General features: G+C 37.0%; 1 protein-coding gene across 6 annotated transcripts in view; it reads right to left on the bottom strand.

Moving 5' to 3' along the window:
- Window positions 1-1,135: 1,135 nt before the first annotated feature.
- Window positions 1,136-14,538, bottom strand: part of SMURF2 (SMAD specific E3 ubiquitin protein ligase 2) — a 121,608-nt gene continuing 108,205 nt past the window's right edge. For 5 of the 6 annotated variants that reach the window (XM_057714415.1, XM_057714416.1, XM_057714420.1 and 2 more), the window contains 6 exons: window positions 12,893-13,071; window positions 11,946-12,083; window positions 8,964-9,084; window positions 6,516-6,717; window positions 5,183-5,258; window positions 1,136-4,503 (listed from right to left, as the gene is read on the bottom strand). In XM_057714415.1, coding sequence (XP_057570398.1) covers window positions 4,404-4,503; window positions 5,183-5,258; window positions 6,516-6,717; window positions 8,964-9,084; window positions 11,946-12,083; window positions 12,893-13,071 — 816 coding nt within the window. In that variant the 3' untranslated portion in view covers window positions 1,136-4,403. Of the gene's footprint in view, window positions 4,504-5,182; window positions 5,259-6,515; window positions 6,718-6,742; window positions 7,053-8,963; window positions 9,085-11,945; window positions 12,084-12,892; window positions 13,072-14,538 lie in introns of those variants that run through there. The other variant, XM_057714418.1, reaches the window with a different exon arrangement.

Raw genomic sequence — 14,538 nt, 5'->3', positions numbered from 1 at the left:
TTTGCACCTCAGCTTCTACCGAGACATATGCTAGAAGCACTAGTTTGGAAGTTCAGTTTTTTAACAACCATCCAAAGCTGTATCCCTAAAGGTAGCACAGAGCCAGACACACAGTAGGAGCACAGCTGATATTTGCTGACTGGACAAGGGACAAGTCACATTTAGGGCGAATACCTTTTAATGAAATATAACTTTAAAATCTGAAAAAACAGTCTGCTAAGAATATTAACAGGGATTTAAAATTTCTGTATAATTACCTCTGTTCTGCTGTGCATATCCTACCGTAAGCATTTGGGATATAAAGTCCAAATAAATGCAGTGGGTGCCAAAGGTAACCTTCATTATAATGAAAGGACAAACTTCAGATCACCACAGAGCAGGAAAACGTCATACATTACTCAAATCAAACTTTTGGGTCATTTATAGATGATAATACTACTAAAATCCTTAATGTATTAAAAATTTGTAAATTTTAGATCACAACCAGCAAACTGTGAGGCAAAGCAAAAAAATAAATTTCAAAAGGATGTTAAAACGGACCCCATGCCTACTCTTGGAACTTGAATATACCACTGCTTCCACTGCATCTGCCAGACATTCCTTTCTGTATGGCCTGTGCTGTGGAGAAACTTACACAGACTATTCTGGATGAAAAAACATCGTATCCATTTCTTTTTCCACCCATGTATTTAGCTGGACTTTAATCCACTACATTTATAGAACTGTGAATCATGACCCCAAAAGTCACGGCTTCTTGGGAAAATGTAATTGATTTCTGCTTTTCATTTTGAGGATTTTACTGCTCAACACCAAGGTAGCAAATGAGGCCCCGGTCATAGCTCTGCCCTCCAGAGCCTGAACGGACAGTTGTAACAGGCCGCACTGCCCACCAAGAGCTATGCCCAACCTAGGGATGAGCCACGGCAGAAGACAAGCTCCTTCCCTGCTCCACCTGGAGACAGACTGGGGGTCCTGAGCCCTCTGAGGCTCTACCATGTGACAAAGGCATCAACTAAGGAAGGCCCATGAGTCTTCTTAAACGTCACATTTTATGGCTCATATACTGTCACTCTTCATAGAGCCAATTTTTTTCAAAACAATTCATTATAAACTCAATATTCTTTAAAAACTTTGATGCTGTGACAGTGCAAACAGCATTCATTTTATTGCTCAACGTCGGCACGGGCACATACATAGTTAATTTTTAAAAACCATTTATACAGATGTTATTGATAAAGCTCATGTAACAACTGAGTGAAAATACAAAGAATATCAAAGCTAAAACACTCTGTAATAAATACAAATTACAATGAAAATGATAAAACTTTGTTTTTAAAGTCAGTTTGAGAGAAGGAAGAATATTACATCAAGTGAACTAATTACATCTAGAAACAAAACAACTCAGCATTTGGTACAATCATCATCCTAACATAAGCACATTAAATACCACAAACGGCACCCATCGACTGTGCTGCAGCCTGAAGACAGAAACAGAAGGAGCTGTGTCAGACTGTAAAGATGTCTGGATCAACCTCTAACTCCCATCAATGCAGGCAGCTCAATGCACTGGAAGTTCAAGCAGACTTAGTGTTGTAAATAAAGCAAATTACATTGTATTTAAAAGAAAGGAAACTTGTGCTCTGGACTGTAATTACAAGGAAAAAATAAAAAGACTTGGTAAAAAATAAAACCCATTCAGGGCAACAAACTATGTGCAAAACAAAATGTACACTATACACAGCACTATTTAAAAACTCTTTACACCAAAGAAGTAAGACCCTCTGAAACAAAACTCACCTCTGTACTGCATATGAGCTCTACAAAGTAACCACTGTTCATAATTAAGCATTCATGATGCAAAGGCAATGTATGGAAACATGACATCACATATCTGAAATAACACAACTAGAGGAAGGATTAGAAAAAACCCAGCTAAGGGGGACAAGTGGAAATAAATATTCACATTAAACGTGAGGTGCAAGTCCAAGGTTCAATGATACATTGGGGGGTTTTGTTTGCTTATTAGCACCTGTTTGTAAGTAATCAGGTAACATAACTTTGAAAATGAAGTCTAAATCATCATGTTTTTATAAATTATGTCTGTGATACCACAGATTGTAAGGGAGGGTAATTTATTTCTTTTAAAGCTCTATTAAGTCATTATTATAAAGTTAAAAAGGCACTCAAAAAGCGATGGTGTTTGCCTGCTCTATATTGTACATTATCACGAGATTAGCATTTCATTATTACTGCATCCGTCAGTTAATGATTTCTCCAAAGTGTTCATCATGTACTTTTACTGAAAGATTATAATAGGCACAGTGACACTGCGCTAGTGCTTTAATATAACAGATGGACCTGCGACCAATAAGGTACTATCGTGAAAGCGGAAAACTACTGATAATCAAACAGTATATTTTAAGATGGTCTTCGGTACGACTAAGAATGCAGCAGGAAAACAAAGTGGGAAGAAAAAGGTCAGCATAAGCACATCGCCACTGCACAGTTATGACTGTAACCAGCTTGTGTGTGGCTGTCAAATTTGGCTGAATGAAATAAATTTAAATACTTAGAAACTATAGGAGTAGTTCTCAACTTGTTTTTAAGCAGCAAATTTTCCACCTCTTTTATTCTACCCATCCCCCCACCCCTCCTAGCCCCCATGAAATCTTACGTGGAATTCCAATATATATATAAAAAAGAGAAGAATCAGAGCTGCTCTGGGTAAAGGGGGGTGGGGAGTTCAAGGCCCCTGCTCAAATACCAACTAAGCCTTTCTCCTTCTCTCTGTCCCTCCTCTCTTAACCATTACTTCTGAGGCACCTCTAAGGAACCCCTTGGCTCCAAGAACACAAACTGGAAACCAGTCCATCACATGAAGGAACACAAAGGGCTTATTCACTTGATAATTAAGCTGCACAACTGAAACAAAGCCATCTCATCAAAATTTGCTATTCCTGATTTCACAACGTAAAAAAAAAAAAAAAGTGCAGATTTCTGATGGTTGAATTCAAAAATCCACCCATGATTTCAGATTTTTCCACTCTCTCACTCCAGAATTTTGGTTGCCTTCTGGATCATGCAACATGCCACACACCTTGAAAGCTAAATCTGGATATTTCCAAATCAAACGCTGATCTTCAACACCAAGGGAACTGGGATTCCCTTATCTCCAAAATTACCCTTCAGACTTAAAGTAATGTATACGACAGTTAGAATCACTTGGTTTTTTTTAGTAATCACATCCCCTGCCCCCACCACCCCCACTTCATTTTGTTAGGTAAAAGCAGGGTTTTCTAAGCTTGCTAAATAATCTTTAGAGCAAAATTTTTCCATTTTCATAATTTTAGCTGATAAAAATATAAGCAGCTAAACAGATTCAGGATGGTTTACTTGATAAAAACTTACCATAATTAAAATGTAATATAAATTAGGTGCACTTGTCATAGGAGGCTTTGGTTTATAGAAACAGTATATATATCAAAGATAAGCTGACGCAGTAAAAGAATGAAAAGCTCATCCCATCCACATGATCTGCGTAGCTATAAAAATGCAGTATCTCCATTTAAGATGCAAAGTAAATCCAAAATACCTGATCATATTCATTCAAGATAAAAAATTAATATTTTTTTTTAAAGTCTCTTAAAAACAGGGAGCCCCTGAATGCATCTTATTGTAGCAAATAAGCTACTAAGTTCAGACTAAATGGTTGCATTAGGAATTTGACAACCAAAATTGTATAGCTGTATTCCACGGAATTCATGCTTGAAAAATATAAAAAAGACTCAGGCTAGTTTGAAACATATAATGCTTTTAAAATATAATGCTTTGCTATAGAAAAATTAATTAAACATGTAAATGGCTTAATTTTTTAAAGATTCTTTTATAGCCAATTGTTTACAAAGGTAGAATAATTCAAAATTATTTTATTTTATTTTTTTTTTTTACAAAGAGCAAGTACAGGAGCTGTTCAAAATCATGTATTCAACCAAAATGAAATGTGACTTGTACCGACTGCTGAAGTTGTCTTGATGTTTGATAGACTTGAAATCTGTGAAGCGGTTTGAATAGATTACCTTTTATAAAAATAGTAGTAGTCTTTAAGTGTAGAATACTGCCTAACTCTGGAAATGTAGGAAAAGTCAGCATTCTTTAGGTTCAAGATATTAATTTTAAATAGCAGCTGAATGTGGCCTCATGGCAAAGCATAAAGACCTTTTTTTTCCTTGAAAAGGAATTTCAGAATTGTCCTTTCCCCTCACAGTGTCCTAAAAATTTTTTTAAAAGGGGGGGTGGGGTGGGGGGTGGGCATTTTCCTGTATGTCAGCATTCCTTGAAACTCTGCTGAAAGGAGGCTGTCAGTCAGGGGTATAAATAGAGTCCTGGGTAAATCCTTGAAGTTGTCATTCCACAGCAAATCCACATGTTTCTTCAATGGCTGTTAGCAGCTTTTCATATAACTTTTCATAGCTTTCATAGGGCGGAATGTCTATTCGATTGAAGCTGTAAATAAGCAAATCAGATTTTACACAGTTCATTCAAAACAGGTCAACTGGCCTAGCAAGTGTATACTAATTAGTTTACACTAATACAGCCACATTACTCTGTGTCACATAGAAAATGACAAGAAAAAGGTTACATTTCTCTCAAGTAGAGATTACTGCTTTGGGACTTCCCTGGTGGCTCAGTGGTTAAGAATTCGCCTGCCAATGCAGGGCACATGGGTTTGAGCCCTGGTCTGGGAAGATCCCACATGCTGTGAAGCAACTAAACCTGGGCGCCACAACTACTGAGCCTGTGCTCTAGAGCCCACAAGCCACAACTACTGAGCCCATATGCCACAACTACTGAAGCCCTCACACCTAGAGCCCGCACTGTGCAACAAGAGAAGCCACTGCAATGAGAAGCCCATGCACTGCAATGAAGAGTAGCCCCCGCTCTCTGCAACTAGAGAAAGCCTGCACACAGCAACAAAGAGCCAACACAGTCAATAAATTAAATTAAATTAAAAAAATATTACTGCTTTGGGGTTTTCCTACCAACTTCCGGATAATCTTAATTCACTTAAAAAGGATAAGCAACTCTTTTAAGGGTCCATTTAGTAACAAAAACAACAAACGGAACGTCACATCTGAAACATTAGTACATGGAATGAGGAAAAAAAGCTACAGAAATAACTTACCAAGTGTGGGCTTTGGGCAGGTTGTTAGTGCAGGCATCAATCTGGTGTATGGTGAAGAGCCGTGGGCCTGCAGCACCTGCAAAGGAAGCAAATGTGGGTCAGATCACTGCAGGTACATGTATCAGTCTCCAAAATCTCGGAATAAAACTGGTACATAAACCACAGGGCCTAGGGATAGGGGAGTACTAGTGACTCCATACAAGCTGCCAAAGGACAGCAAGAAAAGAATCTGACTTTTAAAAGCTGGAATTGACCTTGGATAAGCCTGGATTCCTTAATCTGCTAGCATTTCAGTTTGAGAGAAAGTTTAGGATTGAAATCTTTTGCCTACTTCTATCTTCTTTAGGAAATCAGTGTCCCAAAAAAAAGAAGTGGGCAAATCCAAGATCCAATACATATACACACATTCAAAAAAAGGACAACTTAATGCAAATTTAGGTTTCACAACTCAAATTTCGCTGAGAGCAAAAGATGAGCAGTCTACAGAATAAATTTCAGTTAACGTGAGGCACGCCGTACAAATGCATTTAGAAACACAGCTTCACCTTACGCGTCTGGGTGGCCTGATGACGAGGAGTTCTCCAAACGGGGAATGCAAGCGCAACTAACGCATGCTTTCCCCACGCACAGCTGACATATGGACTGTGGGCAACGCTGTTGAATTATGTACCAGTATCGCTTTGTACACCCTCAGTCATTGCCAGCAGCAGCAGTTTTGAAAATGAAGAGCTTCAGAGGTAAAGGAAGCAACTGCCACCCAGTGAAGCACCGCAATCAACAGCAATATACCAACTCATCCCCAAATTAAATGGCTTTTCCATGGAAAACAATTCTTAAAAATGGAATGCGGCTGTAAAATGGTCTGATGCCATGCATTAATTATAGTGCTCTGACCAAATAAATGGCTTCCACGACTCATGCTGCCTCTTTCTATTAAACGAATCAAAAAGTAGAGGGGAGAGGCATCCCAAGTGGGAAAATGTTTGCCAGGTTGAGATGTGAACATGAAAGCAGACAGACTTCCCCTACAGGAATGTGCAACAGAATTTAAAAGCAAGGTGACCAGAAAAGAAAAGGCAGAGCATCACCACATATGGTCTCTAACATGCGGCACTCACTACAATCACAGAGAACCCAGCAGAAAAGGCTCTTGGGAGGGAACAAAGGAAAGGAAGGAGAAGAAGGTATCAAGACATGAGAGTTACAGGTAAGAACTTGAGTGAAAAGAGAATCTGTATATAAGCACATGTTTGTACACCATCTATGTACACCAAATACTGCCCCCTGCCTCCAATTATTAGATTCCACATCGCTGTCCCTCTGGCTTTCTTACCTTGTAAAGCTTTGAAGCCCTGCAGAGGCACTCGGGATGAGCCTGTCACAAACTGAAGTAACCGTGCTCGTCGTTCTTCATCAAAGAACTCCACAGCCTTCCAGAACCACTTGACCACACTGCTGTCTGGTGTACAGTGTTTTAACCGGGTGTTTGCCTTCCAGTCATTAACATCTATCTTTCCAAGTCCACAAATAATGAGCTGTTAAGATATTGCACAAATAATGAGCCAATGGAAACCCAAGTTAAGCCAAAAATTCCTTAAATTAGAACCTCAGATTTGCAGTGTTAGCTTTCACAAATGGTGTTCTTAATCGAACGTAGACATCAGAACCATCTGGAAAGTTTCTCAAAATATACACACTAGGTCCTATGCTCAGAGATTTTAATTCTGTGAATCTGCGGTAAAGTAGGATATGTATTTTTAAAAAGTTCCGTGAGTACCTACTCACTGCAGGTTCCCTACCCAGGATCTGAGAACCACCACTGTTGTTGGACATGACAAGATGAAAAGTTCCATAACGTCACAGTAGAATTCTAAAAAAAATTTTAATGGACAGAAACTAGAGTCAGAGTAAATACAGTTTATATGTGCCTTCCTTAAGACCTGCATCTATTTTTCTGGTTTCAACACTTATTAGCTTTGGGATTCTGGGCATTTCAGTTCACTTCCCTTGGCCACAGTTTCCTCTGCTGTAATGTGGCAATAACATCTGTTTTGTTACCTCCTGCGAAAGCAACCAAACAGTGCACAAGAACTCAAGAATTTGTGTTGAATGTGATACAATCTGCTTAAAGTTGGACCAAAGTACGAAATATTTTGATGAATGAATGCACTGATCTAGAGCTCTGCCTGACATCTGGATGCAGTCTCAGTATAAATGAACTATATCAAAATCACTTTGATACTATTAATACTCACACCCCTCTAGGGTCTAAGACTGACTCATCTTACTAACGTGTTTATAACACTGAATTATGATAGTGTGTAGTATAAAACAATGTAACCTGCAAATCCTATATTTTATATTAACCCAGTATAACACTGAAATAAATTATATACATATATTTTTATAAAAAGCTTAATTTCATTAGCAGTAGAAATTATATAATAAACCTAACAGGACTGAATAAAATCTGCAGCAAAGCTTCTATAGGGTTCTGAAAAAATTACTGAACTATAGCCGCATGAACAGGTAAGACTACAGAGGTGCTTATAACACAGAAGATACCTCCCTAAATTCTTTTCTTCAGAGGAGCAGTCATTTTAAGGCCAAATTCCTTATTCATTGTATGAAGAGATAAAAATGCACCATATTTCAACTTTATTGCCATTCCCGCTATGTTTTCTTTCTCCCGACTACCTCCTTCTGGTCATTTCACTACTGAACGGTTCAATCATAGAAGGAATGGGGATGGTGGTGAGCCAAACCAGTCTTTTCAGATTTGTTTGCTAGCAGGTGTGTTAACAGATTTAGTTAGAGAGGAAGCTGAAGTTAATGAATAAAATCATGTTTTAAACCATGTACAGACTTCAAATATTTATGCTATCCCTAGCCACTAATTAAATTTGGGACCTCAGGTAGAATAAAACCTCATTGTTCTTTTCAAAGTAGTTTAGTAGAAATTCAGATGTATTTGTTAAAGGTCTTAATTATAAAACCAAACCTAAGATGCTTTAAGGACTAATTTCAAAATAAAAAATGGTTAACTGTTTATTATAGTTACTATTAGTAATGAATGTTTCCAAGGAGACTGAGGATGTTTAGATAGAGAAAATAATTAAAACACTTAGGATAAACAGTATCAACTGCTTTCTTGCAAAGCTTAATGCAGATCCAATTGAGCCTAGGCTTTTATGCCAAATAAATTTCAATATGGTGGACACCAATTAATAAAGTTTTACTTAACTGAATCAATAACCACTTAACTAGGGAACAGAAAACAACAGTGGAAGAATGTACACAGAAGACACGAAATCTGTTAAATGCAAGAACGGAAAATATGGAAAAATAAGTTAAGAATAGTCACAATACAAACATTTTATGACGCAAACAACTGTGCTAAAGACAAGTAAAGAGATAATTTGTCAATTTCAAAGAGATTCTTCAATTCTAGAACAATTTACTAAGAAGTTTTACATAATGAAATATGATTCAAAACTTCAACTTATTAACTTTTTAGAAACAGAAATAAAGGTGATTCTCAAAAAAAAAAAAAAAAGAATAGTCACGATATAAGAGAGACTGGTTACTTGTAGAATTTCCAAAACATGAAAGGCTTTTCCAAAAGCAGGAAAGACTCTTCTTGTGAATTAGAATTCTCACAGCATTGCATCATAAAACTTAAAAAGGAAAAGAAATACAGCTTTCCTCTAAAACTAAGTAACAGAAAATTCCCAACGTTTCTTTTTTATACTAGATGATGTCATGACATTAATACACTGACCTCTAACTCCTTCTCATCAAATGTCTTCAGCAGGTGCTGCGGAATTACTTCATTAAATCCTTTCTGCAGGGCCAGAAATTGCGCCTCAATTCCTCGTAGAAATCTCCAGTTCACATAGAGCCTGGAAACATTGGGCAGGGGTTTCATATGATCAAATATATTCAGATTTGGTAATTATTATGAATCTCTAGTACTTTAGCAACATTGCACTTTACAAGCATCTAGCATTAAGAATTTAGTCTAAAATCTAAAAGAAGCTCAGATTACTGAAGATAGGTGGATCCTGAGCTGTGAGGCAGTTCATCATAAATTAAAAAGTGGTAACCTTCCACTAACAAAAACAGCATCAATACAGCAACTCTTCACATCAGAAAAACTCCTTTTAAACTGGAAGTTGGCTAGAGAGTAGATGGGTCTGAAGTTAACATCAGAATGAAACGTCTTTCTCAACTTCTAGCATGCATGCCATTAACCAGAAAAAAAGAGCCCATTCAATGAAAAATGACTATTTTTCTGGATTCACTTGAAAATATAATCTGAATATGCTGGGTGTTTTCTTTATATTTTGTGGGTTGTATATGGGGGAAGAAGAGGGAAAGAGAATCCCCATATCCAAAATGAGAAGAAACAGTAGAAGCCAATAGCAAGCATTTTTTGACTAAATACTCATTTTTCCTTATAAGCTCTAAAAGCCCTGGAAGATGTAATTTTAGCAACAAAAAGCACACTAAACTACAACTCATGTGTAGGTCTACGTAGACGCCTTTGATTTGGACTTGTAATTTATATGTGAATTGCTTTTTTTTTTTTTTTTCAATCTATCATCCCAGGAAAACCTTTCCATCTCACAAATCTCAGAACTACTCATACTCCCAATCTGTCAGTATTTCTTTTTCCAAACTTGGAGAAATAGTTCTCTACTTTAAGAAATGTTACTTAATATTAATTATATCCTTTGGGGAACTTCATTTTTGTTTGTTTGTTTAAGGGGACAGCAAAACTGAACACCTGTAAAAAGTTTTTCTTTGTAATTTTTAAATTTCAAAATTATATATTTGGTAAGGGAAAATTACTGTGTGCTATAAACATGACTGAATCCTGGAAAGTGAGCAGTCCACATTAGATCCTGGAAGTGACACAGTACTGAAATTCAGGTAATTCCCATTCAGTCTTTTTTTAATTTTTAAATTTTATTTATTTTTTTGGCTGTGTCCCACAATATGTGGGATCTTAGTGCCCCGACCAGGGATTGAATCCCAAAACTGTGCCCCCTGCAGTGGAAGTGTGGAGTCCTAATGACTGGACCACCGGGGAAGTCCCTCATTCTTCTTTTTTAATTAGAAATGTAATCTATATTTGTTATTAAAAGAAAAATTACATTTAAAAATCAGACATTAATGGGGCTTCCCTGGTGGTCCAGTGGTTAAGACTCCATGCTCCCACTGCAGGGGGAACGGGTTCGATCCCTGGTATGGGAACTAAGATCCTACATGCCACACAGTGTGACCTTTAAAAAAAAAAATTAAACATTAAATGTGGAGACAGAGTAAAAGCTGAAAGTCCACTCTTTTATCCTCTTTTCCTTCTCTACTTCCAGGCCCGCCCCCACCCCCCACCCTAGGCAAACATTTTATTTGGTAAGTGACCTTCCTGAACATCTTCTGTCTGAGTATAAAACAATGCAGACTTTGTTCCTTCTAAGACTTGCTTTTTAAATGAGAGCTTACGCAGAGTCTTTCTTTAAATATCCACAGTAATATTCTGTTTAATGTATTTAATCATTCTCTTCTAAAAACATTTTAGCAGTTTTCAATATTTTTACAATATTTAAACATCCTTATTCATATTTCTTTGATTATATATGTGTTTCCAAAGGACAGATTCCTAAAAATGGAGGTATATATGCGTTTTCATTTTGGCAGCTGTTATCAAATTGTTTTCCAAAAAAGCTATATCAATATTCACAGTCTATGAGACTGATGGGCCTCATCTGTAAACTAGAAAATTTTAGCCAATAAGACCTGGGGACATATTCTGTACAAAAAGTATAGCATGCATGTGTCTGTGTACATATGGTGAAGTTCAAACTCCTAAATTTGATTATCATAGTTTAATGTTTAGAAGAACTTTAGATACCATGAACCAGGTGATCTAACTCAATAATACTTCTAAATTCCTCAATCAACAGGTGATTTTATAAAACTTAAAGAACATTTTCTTGTATTTCTTTTATAAGAAATATATTTCTTATATAAATCCATAATGTGCTTATTTATAAATAGGTTAAGTCCTAGTAATACAGCACAAAAGTGCTTCTGTACAGCTAGCTGCGGTAGCTACACTACACATGACCCCTTGAACCGTATTTTCTGGTATTTGTGCCTTTGTACAGCCCCTCCTCCACACCGAACCTGGGCTGGCATGTGACTCGCTTTAACCAAAAGAATACATCAGAGGTGATGCTGGCCAGTTCCAGGTTTAGGCTTTAAAAAGATCCAACAACTTCTGCTTTTGTGCTCTGGGAAACCGGCCACCACATAAGAAGTCTGGCTATTGTGGTGGAGAGGAAGGCCACAGGGAGAGGGAGAGGCCTCTGATATCACATGGGGATAACCAAGGAGCCCAGCCAACAGTGAGAACCAGGCCCCAGATGGTGATCCAGTGTCCGGTCCAGCCAGCCACCAGCCATTCGAGCCACCCTAGGCGAGGCATCAGACATGTGAGTGAAAAGACCATCTTAACATTTTCGTCCCAGCTGACAAGGAGGAGCAGTGTGCTGTCCCTGTTGTCCTGCATCCAAATTACTGACCCACAGGACTGTGAGAAATAATAAAATGGCAGTTGTTTTTAAGCCACTAAATTCTGCAGAGGCCTATTTTGTAGCAATAAGTAACACTACCTAAAAACACATAAATGTTTTTCCATACCGCCATTCTAGAACATTAAAACAAGTCTCAGGCTTAAGAACACAGAAGTGTTTACCTGACATATTCTTTTTTATTTTCTTCAGTAACAGGGATACTCTTGCCATTTGGTTTAAGTTCATGCTGAATAATTTCACCATAGGCATTATGTTCGACGCAGAAGGTATGGTCCAAAACACCTGTGATATCATTCTCACTAGAAAGGAAAGACGGGGAGAGACACTTCATTGGAAAATCTAAAATACAGTTATTGTAGATGTATTAATTGGTGAGACAAGTACAGCTAAGATAGTTTTATGACATGACAAACATAGGGTCAGATTCCTTTTATTACTTCTTATGCCACCATTATACCTCCTAGTTCTGGGGCAAAAAAGTCAAAGAGCTTTAACCTTTCTAAACACTGGGAACATTTTCCTTCCTGAGTAATGAGAAAGCCCTGGAAAGCTGGACTTTACACAGGGAAACCTCAGTTATATCTGGCTTTCAGGTAAGAAGCCCTACTTGAATCTGGGTAACCCAAGTGACCAAATGCCTGAGTAGCCCCACTGAGAAAGCTACGCGTGTACTTGGTAAAAATAAGCGTGGCCAGTGTGTCTTCACAAATGAATGACTTCCCAAAAAACTGAACTGACTCACAAATACCCTTTTTAAAGTATGGTTTCAATAATCACCACTTCAGCAGGAACATCTTATTCTAACACATGCAAGAGGGAAACAGAACTTGCACTGTACTGAGGAAATCACCAGGTATAAGTACTTTTAAAAGTAGAATATACTACATTTTCCCTCTTTAAAGTAATAACACTTGGTAACTTTTAGGAATTTGAAATATACACAAAAGCAGTAGAAAGAGTAAGTCTTCTGTGGTCCTCTCACTCAGATAATCACTCACTATCTTCTGTGCATCATTTTTTATATTTCAAAAAAGTACATCCATTTTGAAACATGTATCTTTTTTAAAAGCTCAGATTCTAACTATAATGAACAAGACTCAATACATACAGTATCCACACTAAACTGTTATGAAGATCTGGATCAACTAACTCCATGTCATCCAAAGTAATGGACTTCCCAAGCAACTGTTTATAAAAAGGTAATGTGAAACCACCATCAATATAATGTCCATGAAACACAGCCATTCCCATTATTCGTCCAACAAAGTGGAAGTATGATAAATGTTCCTGAAATTGAAAAGAGTGTATATAAATACTCAAGGTAGATACTATCCAGGGAATCTGTTTAATAAAATTAAATATTTAAGCAATGGCAATTTTTAAAATATTTAATAAGTATCAACTTAAACTCCAATTTAAAACTATTTAAATAGAATAGGCTATCCTATCAAAGCCCAACAATCATTAGGGAGAGTTTCTATAGGGCATGCTTAAGATACTCTACTTTGCTATAAAATATTGACAGCAGAGCCAATGCCTCTCTCAAAGGGTAGTCACTCTGCGAAGTTTTTCCTCAGATATTAAGTCCAAACTACAATCCCTCTGCAGCTTCATTAAATCACCTGCAGATCCTGTTCTCTTCCTCTTCTCCCATCTCCTGCCAAAAAAGCCCCTTATAATCCTGGCTCTGTCACTGGAAAAATTCTACACTTCCCTCTTCCCTTGACCTAACCAGAAACTGAACTTCAAAACATCATAGATTTAAGAGCACAGATTTCATGTCTAACTTGGACTAGAGTCCTGATTCTGCCAGTTACTAGCTATGCATACTTGGGCAAATTACTTAACCCTTGTAGAACTAATTTTCCATATCTGGAAAAATGAGGGTAATAACAGTAGGGTCTCTGTGAATAGTAAAATGAGGTGATGAATCCCAAGGCACTGGACCTGGCATATAGTAAATGCTCAACAAACATTGAGCTATCATTAATACAGTGGCAGTAACGAGCTCTCCAAGCAGAACCTTCACCTAAAAATCTTCCCTTTATAAAGAATACCCTGCAGTGAATCTAATTACTATGTTTAGACAGATTTGGTCTTTTATGATATATTGTTTTATTACTTGGATATTTGTAATTTAAACTTCTTTTACTTCTCTAACAATCTTTAAGCTCATCTTTAAGCCTCCTTTTTATTTTAAAAATAGTTTTTTTTCTTTTTAAAAAGCAATACCTGCTCACAAAATATTTAGAAAATATAAAGGAAAAAAAAATGCCCATAGTCTAACACCCAGAGATAACCACTATCACTACTGCAGTGTACAGCCTTTCAATGTTTACACATATACGTTTATCAAAACTGCATCATACTATTTTGTAATCTTCTTTTCACTTAAAACATTATGAATACCATCTTTACATGTCATTAACTATTATCCCACGACATCATTTTGGTGGCTGTATAATATAACCTTGTATGGAAAGATAAGAGAAATAATATAAAAACAAATTAATAACAGCTGCTAACTTGTCAAGTGCTTAATAATATGTAATAGGGTTAATGATGTATAGCACTGTGCTAAATACTTGATGTGCAGGGCCTCATTTAACTGTCACAACCCTTCTCTCAGGTCCGAACTACATTTATTATTATTAGCAATGATAAAATTGAGGCTTAAGTCAATGAAGGTCACAAAGCTAGTTAGTAATGGGCCCAGGATATGATCTCATGTCTTTCTAATTGCAGAGTCTATGC

This window comes from Hippopotamus amphibius, chromosome 17 (assembly GCF_030028045.1).
Source record: "Hippopotamus amphibius kiboko isolate mHipAmp2 chromosome 17, mHipAmp2.hap2, whole genome shotgun sequence".
NCBI lineage: Eukaryota > Metazoa > Chordata > Mammalia > Artiodactyla > Hippopotamidae > Hippopotamus > Hippopotamus amphibius.
The sequence above is the reverse complement of the archived record's forward strand: the minus strand, read 5'-3'. Positions and strand labels throughout refer to the sequence as shown.